The sequence below is a fragment of the Oncorhynchus masou genome, chromosome 13, assembly GCF_036934945.1.
Source record: "Oncorhynchus masou masou isolate Uvic2021 chromosome 13, UVic_Omas_1.1, whole genome shotgun sequence".
Lineage (NCBI taxonomy): Eukaryota > Metazoa > Chordata > Actinopteri > Salmoniformes > Salmonidae > Oncorhynchus > Oncorhynchus masou.
In genome coordinates, this window is record NC_088224.1 from 87,520,302 (window position 1) to 87,536,637 (window position 16,336).

Sequence of the window (16,336 nt, forward strand, 5' to 3'; positions counted from 1 at the left end):
GTTGTGGTAACACTTTACTTGACACCCAGCATCATAACCACGTCATAATATGTCATAACCACGTCATAACCATGTCATAACCACATCATAATATGTCATAACCACGTCATAATATGTCATAACCCATCATAACCATGTCATAACACATCATAACCATGTCATAACCATGTCATAACCATGTCATAACCACGTCATAATATGTCATAACACATAACCATGTCATAACCATGTCATAAAATGGTCATAACTATGTCATAATATGTCACAACATGGTCATAATCATGTCATAGTATGTCAAAACACTCTATACACGGTCACAACCATACAAGCATTCCACTAATGACATCTGATAAACATGAATATGTGACCAACAAAATTTCATAAAATTTCATAACTGTCATAATATGTCACAACATGGTCATAACCATGTCATAACGCGGTCATAAAACTGTCATACGCGGTCATAAAACTGTCATTCCACTCATGACATCTGCCATAAACTGTCATATGTGACCATAAAATTTGATCATAAACTGTCATAACACTGTCATAACACTGTCATAACACTGTCATAACACTGTCATAACGCGGTCATAAACTGTCATAACGCGTCATAACGCGGTCATAACGCTGTCATAACGCGGCCATAAAACTGTCATAACATAACACGGCCATAACGCGGTCATAATGCGCCATAACACGGCCATAAACTGTCATAACGCGGTCATAACACAGCCATAAACTGTCATAACGCGGTCATAAAACTGTCATAACAAGGTCATAACACGACCATAAACTGCCATAAAGCGGTCATAACGCGGCCATAAACTGTCATAACGCGGTCATAAAACTGTCATAAACGGTCATAACACGGCCATAAACTGTCATAACGCGGTCATAACACGGTCATAAACGGTCATAAAGTGTCATAACGCGGTCATAAAACTGTCATAACAAGGTCATAACACGGCCATAAACTTTCATAACGCGGTCATAACGCGGTCATAACGCTGTCATAACGCAGTCATAACGCTGTCATAAAACTGTCATAACGCGGTCATAACATAACGCGGCCATAAACTGTCATAACGCGGTCATAAACGGTCATAACGCGGTCATAAACTGCGGTCATAATGCGGTCATAACGCTGTCATAAACGCAGTCATAAAACTGTCATAACGCGGTCATAACGCGGCCATAAAGCGGTCATAACACGGCCATAAACTGTCATAACGCGGTCATAACACGGTCATAAAACTGTCATAACGCGGCCATAAACTGTCATAACGCGGTCATAACACGGCCATAAACTGTCATAACGCGGTCATAACGCGGCCATAAAACTGTCATAACGCGGTCATAACACGGCCATAAACTGTCATAACGCGGTCATAACGCGGTCATAACGCTGTCATAACGCGTCATAAACGCGGCCATAAACTGTCATAACGCGGTCATAACACGGCCATAAACTGTCATAAAACTGCGGTCATAACGCGGTCATAACACGGCCATAAACTGTCATAACGCGGCCATAAACTGTCATAACGCGGTCATAACGCGGTCATAACACGGCCATAAACTGTCATAACACGGTCATAAAACTGTCATAACGCGGTCATAACGCGGCCATAACGCGGTCATAACACGGCCATAAACTGTCATAACGCGGCCATAAACTGTCATAACGCGGTCATAACACGGCCATAAACTGTCATAACGCGGTCATAACGCGGTCATAACGCGTCATAACCACGGTCATAACACGGCGGTCATAACACGGTCATAAAACTGTCATAACACTGTCATAACGAGGTCATAAAACTGTCATAACGAGGTCATAACGCGGTCATAACGTCATAACGCGGTCATAACCACGGTCATAACACGGTCATAACGCGGTCATAACCACGGTCATAACCGGTCATAACACTGTCATAACACTGTCATAACACTGTCATAACACGGTCATAACACGGTCATAACGCGCCATAAACTGTCATAACGCAGTCATAAAACTGCCATAAACTGTCATAACACTGTCATAACACTGTCATAACACTGTCATAACGCGGTCATAACGCGGCCATAAACTGTCATAACACGTCATAAAACTGTCATAAAACTGTCATAACGCGGTCATAACACGGTCATAACACGGTCATAACACGGTCATAACACTGTCATAACACTGTCATAACACGGTCATAACTGCGGCCATAAACTGTCATAACGCAGTCATAAAACTGCCATAACGCGGACATAACACTGTCATAACGCGGTCATAACACGGCCATAAACTGTCATAACGCGGTCATAACGCGGTCATAAACTGTCATAACGCGGTCATAACACGGCCATAAACTGTCATAACAAGGTCATAACACGGCCATAAACTGTCATAACGCGGTCATAAACTGTCATAACGCGGTCATAACACGGTCATAAACTGTCATAACAAGGTCATAAACTGTCATAAAAACTGTCCATAAACTGTCATAACACGCCATAAACTGTCATAATGCGGTCATAACACGGCCATAAACTGTCATAATGCGGTCATAACGCGGTCATACAACTGTCATAACACGGTCATGGCATATTGACCATATTAAATTATCATTGTAATTGTGCACACGTTGATGTCAGACATGCACCTACCCCAACGCTCTGTTGCTGATGACTGGGATGAATGCAGGAGCAGATTTCAGGTGCAGGACAAGACACCCTCTTTGTGACTGCTGACTGATATAAGGGCATGTACGTGATAGGACTATCTGGCTGATATGATTATGATGTCATAATGCTTCCTGACAATGTCATAAAGTGTATTTTCTTAGTCCAGGTAAAGTGACACAGGATGGTCATAATGCTTCATGAAGTGTATTTCTTCAAGTTATTTAAAATACGATTAAAAAAACCATGGCTATAAAGAATTAATTAAAGCAACAACAAAGGATTTAAGTAACAAACGTTCAACCGAAAGGTAAACTTCTTGGCAGGGAAAAACTCATTTGAATAAATGTGGGTTTTGACACTCTGATGTAGGTGTCATAACCAGCCATAAAATAAAGCAATAGATGTCAGAACAGGTGTATATGGGTCATGACAGTTATGTCAGCTGTTATGACATGTTGACGTGTTATTACATGGTTATGATGTGCTAGGACATGGTTATGACGTGGTTATGACATGGTTATGACATGGTTATGACATGGTTATGACGTGGTTATGACGTGGTTATGACGTGTTTTGATGTGTTATGACATGGTTATGACATGTTATAACGTGCTAGGACATGGTTATGACATGCTAGGACATGGTTATGACATGCTAGGACATGGTTATGACGTGCTAGGACATGGTTATGACGTGGTTATGATGTGTTATGACATGGTTATGACGTGTTATGACATGGTTATTGCATGTTGACGTGTTATTACATGGTTATGATGTGCTAGGACATGGTTATGACATGGTTATGACGTGGTTATGACGTGGTCATGACATGTTATGACGTGCTAGGATATGGTTATGACATGCTAGGACATGGTTATGACGTGCTAGGACATGGTTATGACGTGGTTATGACATGGTTATGACATGCTATGACGTGCTAGGACATGGTTATGACATGGTTATGACATGCTATGACGTGCTAGGACATGGTTATGACGTGCTATGACATGGTTATGACATGCTATGACATGGTTATGACGTGGTTATGACGTGCTAGGACATGGTTATGGCGTGCTAGGACGTGGTTATGGACGTGGTTATGACGTGCAAGGACATGGTTATGACATGCTAGGACATGGTTATGACATGGTTATGGCGTGCTAGGACATGGTTATGACATGCTATGACATGGTTATGACGTGCTAGGACATGGTTATGACATGCTATGACATGGTTATGACGTGGTTATGATGTGTTATGACATGGTTATGACGTGTTATGACGTGCTAGGACATGGTTATGACATGCTAGGACATGGTTATGACGTGTTAGGACATGGTTATGACGTGCTAGGACATGGTTATGACGTAGTTATGACATGGTTATGACGTGGTTATGACATGGTTATGACATGCTATGACGTGGTAGGACATGGTTATGACATGGTTATGACATGCTATGACGTGCTAGACATGGTTATGGCGTGCTATGACGTGCTAGGACATGGTTATGACGTGCTAGGACATGGTTATGACGTGCTATGACATGGTTATGACGTGGTTATGATAGGACATGGTTATGGCGTGCTAGACGTGGTTATGACGTGCTAGGACGTGGTTATGACATGGTTACGACATGGTTATGACATGCTATGACATGGTTATGACATGCTAGGACGTGGTTATGACATGCTAGGACGTGGTTATGACATGGTTATGACGTGGTTATGACATGGTTATGACGTGGTTATGACGTGCTAGGACGTGGTTATGACGTGCTAGGGCGTGGTTATGAAGTGCTAGGACGTGGTTGTGGCGTGCTAGGGCGTGGATTACGACATGGTTATGACATGGTTATGACATGCTAGGGCGTGGTTATGACATGCTAGGGCGTGGTTATGACATGCTAGGACGTGGTTATGACATGGTTATGACGTGGTTATGACATGGTTACGACATGGTTATGACATGCTATGACATGGTTATGACATGCTAGGGCGTGGTTATGACATGCTAGGACGTGGTTATGACATGCTAGGACGTGGTTATGACATGCTAGGACGTGGTTATGACATGGTTATGACGTGGTTATGACGTGGTTATGAGGTGGTTATGGCGTGGTTATGACGTGGTTATGACATGCTATGACATGCTATGACATGCTAGGACATGGTTATGACATGCTAGGACATGGTTATGACATGCTATGACATGGTTATGACATGCTATGACATGGTATAACATGCTAGGACATGGTTATGACATGCTAGGACATGGTTATGACGTGCTATGACATGCTAGGACATGGCCTTGACGTGCTAGGGCGTGGTTATGACGTGGCTATGACGTGCTAGGACATGGTTATGACGTGCTAGGACATGGTTATGACGTGGTTATGATGTGTTATGACATGGTTATGACGTGTTATGACGTGCTAGGACATGGTTTATGACGTGGTTATGATGTGCAAGGACATGGTTACGACATGGTTACGACATGGTTATGATGTGCTAGGACATGGTTATGACGTGCTAGGACATGGTTATGACATGCTAGGACATGGTTATGACATGCTAGGACGTGGTTATGACATGCTAGGACACGGTTATGACATGGTTATGACGTGGTTATGACATGGTTATGACATGGTTATGACGTGCTAGGACATGGTTATGGCGTGGTTATGACGTGGATATGACGTGGTTATGACGTGGTTATGACGTGCTAGGACATGGTTATGACGTGGTTATGACGTGGTTATGACGTGGTTATGACGTGCTAGGACATGGTTATGACGTGCTAGGACGTGGTTATGACATGCTAGGACATGGTTATGACATGCTAGGACATGGTTATGACATGCTAGGACATGGTTATGACGTGCTAGGACATGGTTATGACGTGGTTATGATGTGTTATGACATGGTTATGACGTGTTATGACATGGTTATTGCATGTTGGCGTGTTATTACATGGTTATGATGTGCTAGGACATGGTTATGACATGGTTATGACGTGGTTATGACGTGGTCATGACATGTTATGACGTGCTAGGATATGGTTGACATGCTAGGACATGGTTATGAGGACATGGTTATGACGTGGTTATGACATGGTTATGACATGCTATGTCGTGCTAGGACATGGTTATGACATGGTTATGACATGCTATGACGTGCTAGGACATGGTTATGACGTGCTATGACATGGTTATGACATGCTATGACATGGTTATGGCGTGGTTATGACGTGCTAGGACGTGGTTATGACGTGCTAGGACATGGTTATGACGTGGTTATGACGTGCAAGGACGTGGTTATGACATGCTGGACATGGTTATGACATGGTTATGACGTGCTAGGACATGGTTATGACATGCTATGACATGGTTATGACGTGCTAGGACATGGTTATGACATGCTATGACATGGTTATGACGTGGTTATGATGTGTTATGACATGGTTATGACGTGTTATGACGTGCTAGGACATGGTTATGACATGCTAGGACATGGTTATGACGTGTTAGGACATGGTTATGGCGTGCTAGGACATGGTTATGACGTGTTATGACATGGTTATGACGTGGTTATGACATGGTTATGACATGCTATGGCGTGGTAGGACATGGTTATGACATGGTTATGACATGCTATGGCGTGGACATGGTTATGACGTGCTATGACGTGCTAGGACATGGTTATGACGTGCTAGGACATGGTTATGGCGTGCTATGACATGGTTATGGCGTGGTTATGACGTGCTAGGACATGGTTATGACGTGCTAGGGCGTGGTTATGACGTGCTGGGCGTGGTTATGACATGGTTACGACATGGTTATGACATGCTATGACATGGTTATGACATGCTAGGACGTGGTTATGACATGCTAGGACGTGGTTATGACATGGTTATGACGTGGTTATGACATGGTTATGGCGTGGTTATGACGTGCTAGGGCGTGGTTATGACGTGCTAGGGCGTGGTTATGAAGTGCTAGGACGTGGTTGTGACGTGCTAGGACGTGGTTATTGACATGGTTATGACATGCTAGGACGTGGTTATGACATGCTAGGACGTGGTTATGACATGCTAGGACGTGGTTATGACATGGTTACGACGTGGTTATGACATGGTTACGACATGGTTATGACATGCTATGACATGGTTATGACATGCTAGGACGTGGTTATGACATGCTAGGACGTGGTTATGACATGCTAGGACGTGGTTATGACATGCTAGGACGTGGTTATGACATGGTTATGGCGTGGTTATGAGGTGGTTATGAGTGGTTATGGCGTGGTTATGGCGTGGTTATGACATGCTATGACATGCTATGACATGCTAGGACATGGTTATGACATGCTAGGACATGGTTATGACATGCTATGACATGGTTATGACATGCTATGACATGGTATAACATGCTAGGACATGGTTATGACATGCTAGGACATGGTTATGACGTGCTATGACATGCTAGGACATGGCCTTGGCGTGCTAGGACGTGGTTATGGCGTGGCTATGACGTGCTAGGACATGGTTATGACGTGCTAGGACATGGTTATGACGTGGTTATGATGTGTTATGACATGGTTATGACGTGTTATGACGTGCTAGGACATGGTTTATGGCGTGGTTATGATGTGCAAGGACATGGTTACGACATGGTTACACATGGTTATGATGTGCTAGGACATGGTTATGACGTGCTAGGACATGGTTATGACATGCTAGGACATGGTTATGACATGCTAGGACGTGGTTATGACATGCTAGGACACGGTTATGACATGGTTATGACGTGGTTATGACATGGTTATGACATGGTTATGGCGTGCTAGGACATGGTTATGGTGTGGTTATGGGATATGACGTGGTTATGACGTGGTTATGGCGTGCTAGGACATGGTTATGACATGGTTATGACGTGGTTATGACGTGGTTATGACGTGCTAGGACATGGTTATGGGGGCGTGGTTATGACGTGTTATGACGTGGTTATGACATGGTTATGACGTGTGGACATGGTTATGGACATGGTTATGACATGGTTATGACATGGACATAGGACATGGTTATGGCGTGGTTATGACGTGTTATGACGTGGCTATGACGTGGTTATGAAGTGGTTATGACATGGTTACAACATGGTTATGACGTGTTATGACATGGTTATGACGTGCTAGGACAGCCTGGGTGACAAGTGTTACCGTTGTTGTTTATTCAAATTTTTGTTCTCGTTAACCCACATGCGAGGAGGGTCCCCTCAGTAGAGTTGTGTGTGTGTGTGTTGTGTGTGTGTGTGTGTGATGTGTGTGTGTGTGTGTGTGTGTGTGTGTGTGTGTGTGTGTGTGTGTGTGTGTGTGTGTGTGTGTGTGTGTTTTTAAAGGGTAAGATGCTATATCCTGAATCAGCTAATTGGTGATCTGTCTACTCAGTGTCTGTGTGTGTTTATTTATAATTGGTGACTCGGAGCATGAGGGGGCCCGAGGACGAATGACCCATTGTGTTTCCATGACACTGCAGAACCCGTAACTGCGATGACAGGCTGAGTAAGCGCTGAGGACGGCTGTCAACCCAGGTGCTAAGGTGAGTGTGTGTATCCGGGGACGGACAAACATTCAGGGTGACACCGTGTGTGTGTGTGTATGTGTGTGTGTGCCTGCGTGCATGCGTGTGTGTGTGTGTGATGTCCGCATGTCATCCAGACAGAGGGATCAAAACAGGCTGGTATTATCCTCCCAACTAGTTATTCAGACAGCGATAGTGACATTCTGACTCTCAACTGAGAAGTGTTGAGGCATCACTTTACCTCCTGCAGTAAGCACTTTTACCAACCTAGCTCATTTGCATATTAATTGATAGTGGTGTACTTCAAAGAGCCTGGGGTTATGCAAGTCAACAGAAAGCAGTCTGGGAAATGTCAACCAGCAACACCGACATGTTAATCAATGGGACCTGTCGGCTAATTAATCAGAGGTGTGCTTGGGGTGGTACGAAGGGATGTGTTGGTGTGGACTTGTTGTTTGTAAGAGGGGATGTGTTGGTAAGGACATGTTGTTTGTAAGAGGTGATGTGTTGGTAAGGACATGTTGTTTGTAAGAGGGGATGTGTTGGTATGGACATGTTGTTTGTAAGAGGGGATGTGTTGGTATGGACATGTTGTTTGTAAGAGGGGATGTGTTGGTATGGACATGTTGTTTGTAAGAGGGGATGTGTTGGTATGGACATGTTGTTTGTAAGAGGGGATGTGTTGGTATGGACATGTTGTTTGTAAGAGGGGATGTGTTGGTATGGACATGTTGTTTGTAAGAGGGGATGTGTTGGTAAGGACATGTTGTTTGTAAGAGGGGATGTGTTGGTAAGGACATGTTGTTTGTAAGAGGGGATGTGTTGGTATAGACATGTTGTTTGTAAGAGGGGATGTGTTGGTAAGGACATGTTGTTTGTAAGAGGGGATGTGTTGGTGTGGACATGATATTTGGTGGTTGTTTACACCCACCAACAGTACAACGCCACTCAGGTCAGAAGGACTAAGGATGAGATGTATTCTGGGGACAGAGCTCACCTCTGCGTACCCAGGCGTGTCCGTGAGCTCGGTGTCTCAGTGTGTAGCAGCAACGATGGCGACCTTCAACTAGCTCCTTCCACTTGATGATGTCAGCAGAGTCTGTCTCCGCCCCTGGACTGGGCCTCTCAAACAGGGAGATCTGAGCTGACCTGAAGCATATGGCACTGACCTGGGACAACACACACACACACACACACACAAAGGCACGCACACACACACACACACACACACGCACAAGCAAGAGGTTATTAACAAAAAACTATACCAACCTATTAACTGGACCGTAGTGACCCCAATCACTAATTTGCCTCCCCCTCCCTCCACCTGTCCCCCTGTGTCTCTCCCCTTCCCCTCTCACCTGTCCCCCGGTGTCTCTCCCATTCCCCTCTCACCTGTCCCCCCCCCCTCACTCTCACCTGTCCCCTGTGTCTTTCCCATTCCCCTCTCACTTGTCCCCCTGTGTCTCTCCCCTCCCCTCCCACCTGTCCCCCTGTCTCTCCCCCTCCCCTCTCACCTGTCCCCCTGTGTCTTTCCCCTTCCCTCTCACCTGTCCCCCTGTGTCTCTCCCCCTGTGTCTCTCCCCTTCCCCTCTCACCTGCCCCGTGTCTCTCCCCTTTCCCATTCCCCTCTCACCTGTCTCTCCCATTCCCCTCTCACCTGTCCCCCTCTCCCCCCTGTGTCTCTCCCCTTCCCCTCTCACCTGCCCCGTGTCTCTCCCCTTCCCTCTCACCTGTCCCCCTGTGTCTCTCCCCCTTCCCCCTCACCTGTCCCCCTGTCTCTCCCCTTCCCCTCTCACCTGTCTCTCTCCCTCCCCTCTCACCAGTCCCCCTGTGTCTCTCCCCTTCCCCTGTCCCCCTGTGTCCCCCTCCCCTGTCCCCCTGTCTCTCCCCTTCACCTCTCACCTGTCCCCGTGTCTCTCCCCCTCCCCGCTCCCCATCTCTCCCCCTCCCCTCTCCCCTGTCCCAGTCTCTCCCCCTCCCTTCTCCCCGTCTCTCCCCCTCTCCTCTCCCCTGTCACCGTCTCTCCCCCTCCCCTCTCACCTGTCCCCCTGTGTCTCCCATGGTGAGTACAGCCTGGGCAGGGTAAGTTGGGTGACACCAGTAGTCCAGACTGAGAGGGGCGTATCTCAGACCCTGGAGTTTATACTGGCAGCTAAACTGCTGCTTGGACAGCAAGTCATAGAAACACAGCTCCTTACTGGTGAATGACACAGCTATCTGAGAGAGAGAGAGAAAGAGAGAGAAAGAGAGAGACCAAGAGACCGAGAGAGACAGAGAGAGAGAGAGAGAGAGAAGAGGATGGGATGATAGGGATGGAGGCAGGTCATCTCATTGATTAATTGATTGAGTGACTGGCTGAGTTGGACTGGACCTTGTGTACGTTGTGCAGCACCACCATAGCTGTTACCCAGAGATCTTTGGGCCTGACAGAGTCGTTGTGGAGGCGGTGTGTTTGGAGAAGGGCAAAGTCCTCCCCTGCCCACACTCCCAACGTGCCCCCCTTACTCACCGACAGGTACCGGCTTGAGCTACGCAGGTACACCACCTGGGGTAACCATAGAGATATCAACAGATAAGTGACAACCACCGATGGAGAATACCATTACATGCCTATATGCATTTTATAAGCTATTATTTCATTATTCCATTGTTTCATGATGAATAATTAGCACCATTACAGCATTGTGAGTTGATAGGCTGGAGCTTCGTGTTACCTGTTGGACAGGGTCACGGTGTGGAGGGGTCAGAGTTCGTGGAGGCTGCCAGCGAGGCACGGTGGCAGCCCGTTCATTCTCCTCTTTTTCTGACAGCCCTAACAGCAGGAAGGAAGTCAGCCTCTCCCAGTCTACTCTCCTCTCCCCTCGCTCGTCAGCACTGTCCAATAGCAGGCTACGCTGCTCCTGAGTGACAACAACACTGTCGAATAGGAGGCCGTACTCCTCCCTGGAGCCACGTCTCACTGCAGACCAAGCTTGTTCTATAAACTCTGCCCTGGAGAAGGACACGCCTGCTTCACTGTCACCCTACAACAGAGGTCATCACAGATCAACAGAGGGGGTGGGGGGCTATAATGTCTACTGTGTCATTTCCGTACCCACTCACCAGAAAGAGGCTCTGCAGTTTCTCATAGTCCTCCATACTCAGCCTGCTCTCCAGTAGTCCCGCCTCCATCTTGGTCTCTGTGGTTTCCACTCAGACAGGGTAACAGCTAGCTGTCAATCATATAAAGGTTCCAGACAGGGGTGTGTGCGAGGAGGAAAGCACAGACAGCCATTGGAAGGGTTGTGCATTTGTGATTGCATAGATACAGTGTCAACTACCGTATAAATCACTCATATCTCTACGAGCTACTCGACAAAGCAATCTGCTCTAAGCCAGTCATACTGACTCTACAGTATAACAGTCTATATGTACTGCTCAGTGTTGTCATGGCAGCAGAATGATGAAGTTTGAGAGGTGGAGAAAGACAAGGGTTCAACCCCTGCTGAGCTTAAAGGTCCAACACTACCGTTTTTATCTCAATATCAAATAATTTCTGGGTAACAATTACGTACCTTACCGTGATTGTTTTCAATTCAAACTGTCAAAAAAGAAACTAAATTATCTTCTTAGCAAATAGCTATTTCTCATGCAAAAATTGTGCAAGTATTGTCTGGGAGTGGTCTGAAGGGGGTAAACCTGAAAACCAGCTGTTATTGGCAGAGAGGATTGGAACTCTCTTTCTTATTGGTCTATTAACTAATTTACCACCTGGTGATGTCACCAGACAGGCCAAAACTCCATCCCACCAAAACAGGCTGACATTTCAGGATGTATTTTCAAACAGCTCTTAAACTAAAAGGTGCGTTATCATCATTTTTACAATTTCACAATATTATTCCAACCTCATAGTGTGGAAATATAGAAAACAAAAAGTTTTTGATTACACTGGGCCTTTAAACCTGTGAACAAATGAAAGGCCACTGTGTCACTTCAGTAGTAATGTGGTGATCATTCCAGCAATTTGGTCTAATTGAACCAGGGTTGTGGTCAATTCTGAATTTGGGAATTGACTCCCAGTCAACTCATGAATTGAAATCAAATTGAATTTGCCACATACCACAGGATGTAGAATTTGAATTTGAGTAACAGGAAGTCAAATGTAATTCAGTGCAATTCAAAGAAATTCCACTCAGTCATAGAACATGAGTTTAATTGAATCTGACAGGTCACACATCCAGATACCAAAGAATATCACTTTTCTGTGAAAACAACGTTCATATTCTCTTTTAACCTTAGTTCTTAGAATAGCCAATAATATTTCAACCAACAATTTCATTTGTTTGGCTTCTTTTTAGAAGGCTTTAGGGTCAATTTGAGGGTAAAACTAATGCATTGTGGGAAATGTATTTTTGTTTTCTTCCATACTGAACAACATTTAACTGATTAATGAAATATAACTATAAACATAAATAATATTCATATACAGGTTTTGTTTTCCTTCATCATTCTTTTTAAGAGTTTGAAAACCTATTGTTTTAGAAATATTTTATTTGCATGTATATAATATACTTGATGTTTTATGTACAAAATGTATATTTGTATAGACAACAGCTAATATAGAATAGCAGTGGCATTTACTGTAATTTCATTGAATTTCACTGAATTCAATTCTACATTGAACAAAAATATAAAAACGCAACATGTTAAGTGTTGGTCCCATGTTTCATGAGCTGAAATAAAAAATCCCAGAAATGTTCCATACGCACAAAAAGCTTATTTCTCTCAAATGTTGTGCACAAATCTGTTTATATCCCTGTTAGTGAGTATTTCTCCTTTGCCAAGATAATCCATCCACCTGACAGGTGTGGCATATCAAGAAGCTGATTAAACAGCTTCACAGGTGCAGCTTGTGCTGGGGACAAGGCCACTTTAAAATGCCAGAGATGTCTCAAGGTTTGAGGGAGAGTACAATTGCCATGCTGACTGCAGTAATGTCACACCAGAGCTGTCGCCAGATAATTGAATGTTCATTTCTCTACAATAAGCTGCCTTCGAAGTAATTTTAGAGACTTTGGCAGTACATCCAACCGGCCTCACAACCGCAGACCCCATGTAACCACGCCAACCCAGGACCTCCACATCCAGCCTCTTCACCTGCGGGATCGTGAGGTGAGATGGGTTCCTGAGGAGTATTTCTGTCTGTAATAAAGTCCTATTGTGGAGAAAGACTCAGTTTGATTGGCTGGGCCAGGCCCACCCAGTCTTATGAAATCCATAGATTAGGGCCTAATTAATTGATTTCAATTGACTGATTTCCTTCTATGAATTGTAGTTCAATAAAATCTTTGAAAATGTTGCATGTTGCGTTTATATCTGTATATACAGTGGGGCAAAAAGTATTTAGCCAGCCACCATTTGTGCAAGTTCTCCCACTTAAAAAGATGAGAGGCCTGTAATTTTCATCATAGGTACACTTCAACTATGACAGACAAAATGAGAATTTTTTCTCTCCAGAAATTCACATTGTAGGATTTTTTATGAATTTATTTGCAAATTATGGTGGAAAATAAGTATTTGGTCACCTACAAACAAGCAAGATTTCTGGCTCTCACAGACCTGTAACTTCTTCTTTAAGAGGCTCATCTGTCCTCCACTCGTTACCTGTATTAATGGCACCTGTTTGAACTTATCAGTATAAAAGACACCTGTCCACAACCTCAAACAGTCACACTCCAAACTCCACTATGGCCAAGACCAAAGAGCTGTCAAAGGACACCAGAAACAAAATTGTAGACCTGCACCAGGCTGGGAAGACTGAATCTGCAATAGGTAAGCAGCTTGGTTTGAAGAAATCAACTGTGGGAGCAATTATTGGGAAATAGAAGACATACAAGACCACTGATAATCTCCTTCGATCTGGGGCTCCATTCAAGATCTCACCCCGTGGGGTCAAAATGATCACAAGAACGGTGAGCAAAAATCCCAGAACCACACGGGGGGACCAAGTGAATGACCTGCAGAGAGCTGGGACCAAAGTAACAAAGCCTACTATCAGTAACACACTGTGCCGCCAGGGACTCAAATCCTGCAGTGCCAGACATGTCCCCCTGCTTAAGCCAGTACATGTCCAGGCCCGTCTGAAGTTTGCTAGAGAGCATTTGGATGATCCAGAAGAAGATTGGGAGAATGTCATATGGTCGGATGAAACCAAAATGGAACTTTTTGGTAAAAACTCAACTAGTCGTGTTTGGAGGACAAAGAATGCTTAGTTGCATCCAAATAACACCATACCTACTGTGAAGCATGGGGGTAGAAACATGCTTTGGGGCTGTTTTTCTGCAAAGGGACCAGGACGACTGATCCGTGTAAAGGAAAGAATGAATGGGGCCATGTATTGTGAGATTTTGAGTGAAAACCTCTTTCCATCAGCAAGGGCATTGAAGATGAAATGTGGCTGGGTCTTTCAGCATGACAATGATCCCAAACACACCGCCCGGGCAACGAAGGAGTGGCTTCGTAAGAAGCATTTCAAGGTCCTGGAGTGGCCTAGCCAGTCTCCAGATCTCAACCCCATAGAAAATCTTTGGAGGGAGTTGAAAGTCTGTGTTGCCCCAGCAACAGCCCCAAAACATCACTGCTCTAGAGGAGATCTGCATGGAGGAATGGGCCAAAATACCAGCAACAGTGTGTGAAAACCTTGTGAAGACTTACAGAAAACTTTGACCTCTGTCATTGCCAACAAAGGGTATATAACAAAGTATTGAGAAACTTTTGTTATTGACCAAATACTTGTTTTCCACCATAATTTGCAAATAAATTCATTAAAAATCCTACAAAGTGATTTTCTGGATTTTTTCTAATTTTAGTTGAAGTGTACCTATGATAAATGACAGGCCTCTCATCTTTTTAAGTGGGAGAACTTGCACAATTGGTGGCTGACTAAATACTTTTTTGCCCCACTGTGTGTATATTATATATATACAGTATAATTAATTCAAATTGCAATTCTATATCCTGTTTACTACTCATTCATCATTGAAATTTACGAGGCATTCTCAATTAAATTCTGAATTGAGCACAACCCTGACCTGAACCATAATAGTAAGAATGCCAAAATATACCTTCTACACATACATAACATACATACATACAGCTACTTTTCAAACATACCAGCTCAGTCAGATGGTTCTCACGTCAACCTGCATGCATGACCGGGTCTCCTCTCCCAGGTGTCCTTAAGGGGTCCAGAAGTCTTCAGAAGTGCTTTCACACCACTAAGGTACTATAGACAAGTCTCATGTAGCATTGGTTTGAATTGATTCCCCATTTTCTCCAAGAGTGTCTGAATGTTTTTTTTTCAGTTTGTTCTTCACTTTATAACCTTGACATGATGCGTTTTCCTCACCACTTAGTTGAAGTATAGTACATGGTTGAAATAAGCACCAGTGCATCCAACACTAAGACCTCTCCAGTACCGTAACACAGACACAGAGTTAACTGCCAACAGCCGCCATAACAGTGGAAAAGAAAGAACCCCCCCCACAAACACACTCTTTGATTTTATTATGCCTCTCAAAGCCTGGAGTCTCCTGGCAACCACGTCGTGAGAGCGAGGCTTCTGTTTGTGTCCAGCAGGCAGTTTCTCTGGTCTATTCAGATCGGACACCGGAGAAGAGCTTATCTTAGACCCGGGTACAATTAACCCCCCACACACACTGCTCTGTCTCACACGCATACCATACAGTAACATGTTCAGCATAGCAACACAGTAATTCACCAATTGCTTTAACAATCACTCCAACACAGACAGACGATGGGGGTGGAGAGAACATTTTGACCCTTTCCAGTTGTCTTTGTTTCCCCTTACTTCTAATGGTGAACACACAGTAACCCAATGTCCAGCCGCCCTTAACACTTTTGCACCTAACAGTCAGATAAAACACTGACATACACTCTCTTGGGTATCATTTTAAACACACACACACTCCAGTGTCATGGTTGATTCTTCCAGATCACTTAATGGCCTGGAATATCTGATTCAGCAGCCGTCAATGGCAACAGGATACAAAACTTATGTCTCCAAGACTTCAATAATAAAA

The 16,336-nt window shown here is 44.4% G+C and overlaps 1 protein-coding gene across 1 annotated transcript in view; it reads right to left on the reverse strand.

Annotated features, from left to right (window-relative positions):
• Positions 1-11,591, reverse strand: part of LOC135553462 (WD repeat-containing protein 49-like) — a 40,314-nt gene extending 28,723 nt beyond the window's left edge. Inside the window, exons 1-6 of the mRNA XM_064985569.1 lie at positions 11,576-11,591; positions 11,358-11,434; positions 10,970-11,278; positions 10,627-10,800; positions 10,296-10,472; positions 9,253-9,424 (exon numbers count right to left, since the gene is read on the reverse strand). Coding sequence (XP_064841641.1) covers positions 9,253-9,424; positions 10,296-10,472; positions 10,627-10,800; positions 10,970-11,278; positions 11,358-11,434; positions 11,576-11,591 — 925 coding nt within the window. The remainder of the gene's footprint in view (positions 1-9,252; positions 9,425-10,295; positions 10,473-10,626; positions 10,801-10,969; positions 11,279-11,357; positions 11,435-11,575) is intronic.
• Positions 11,592-16,336: the final 4,745 nt, after the last annotated feature.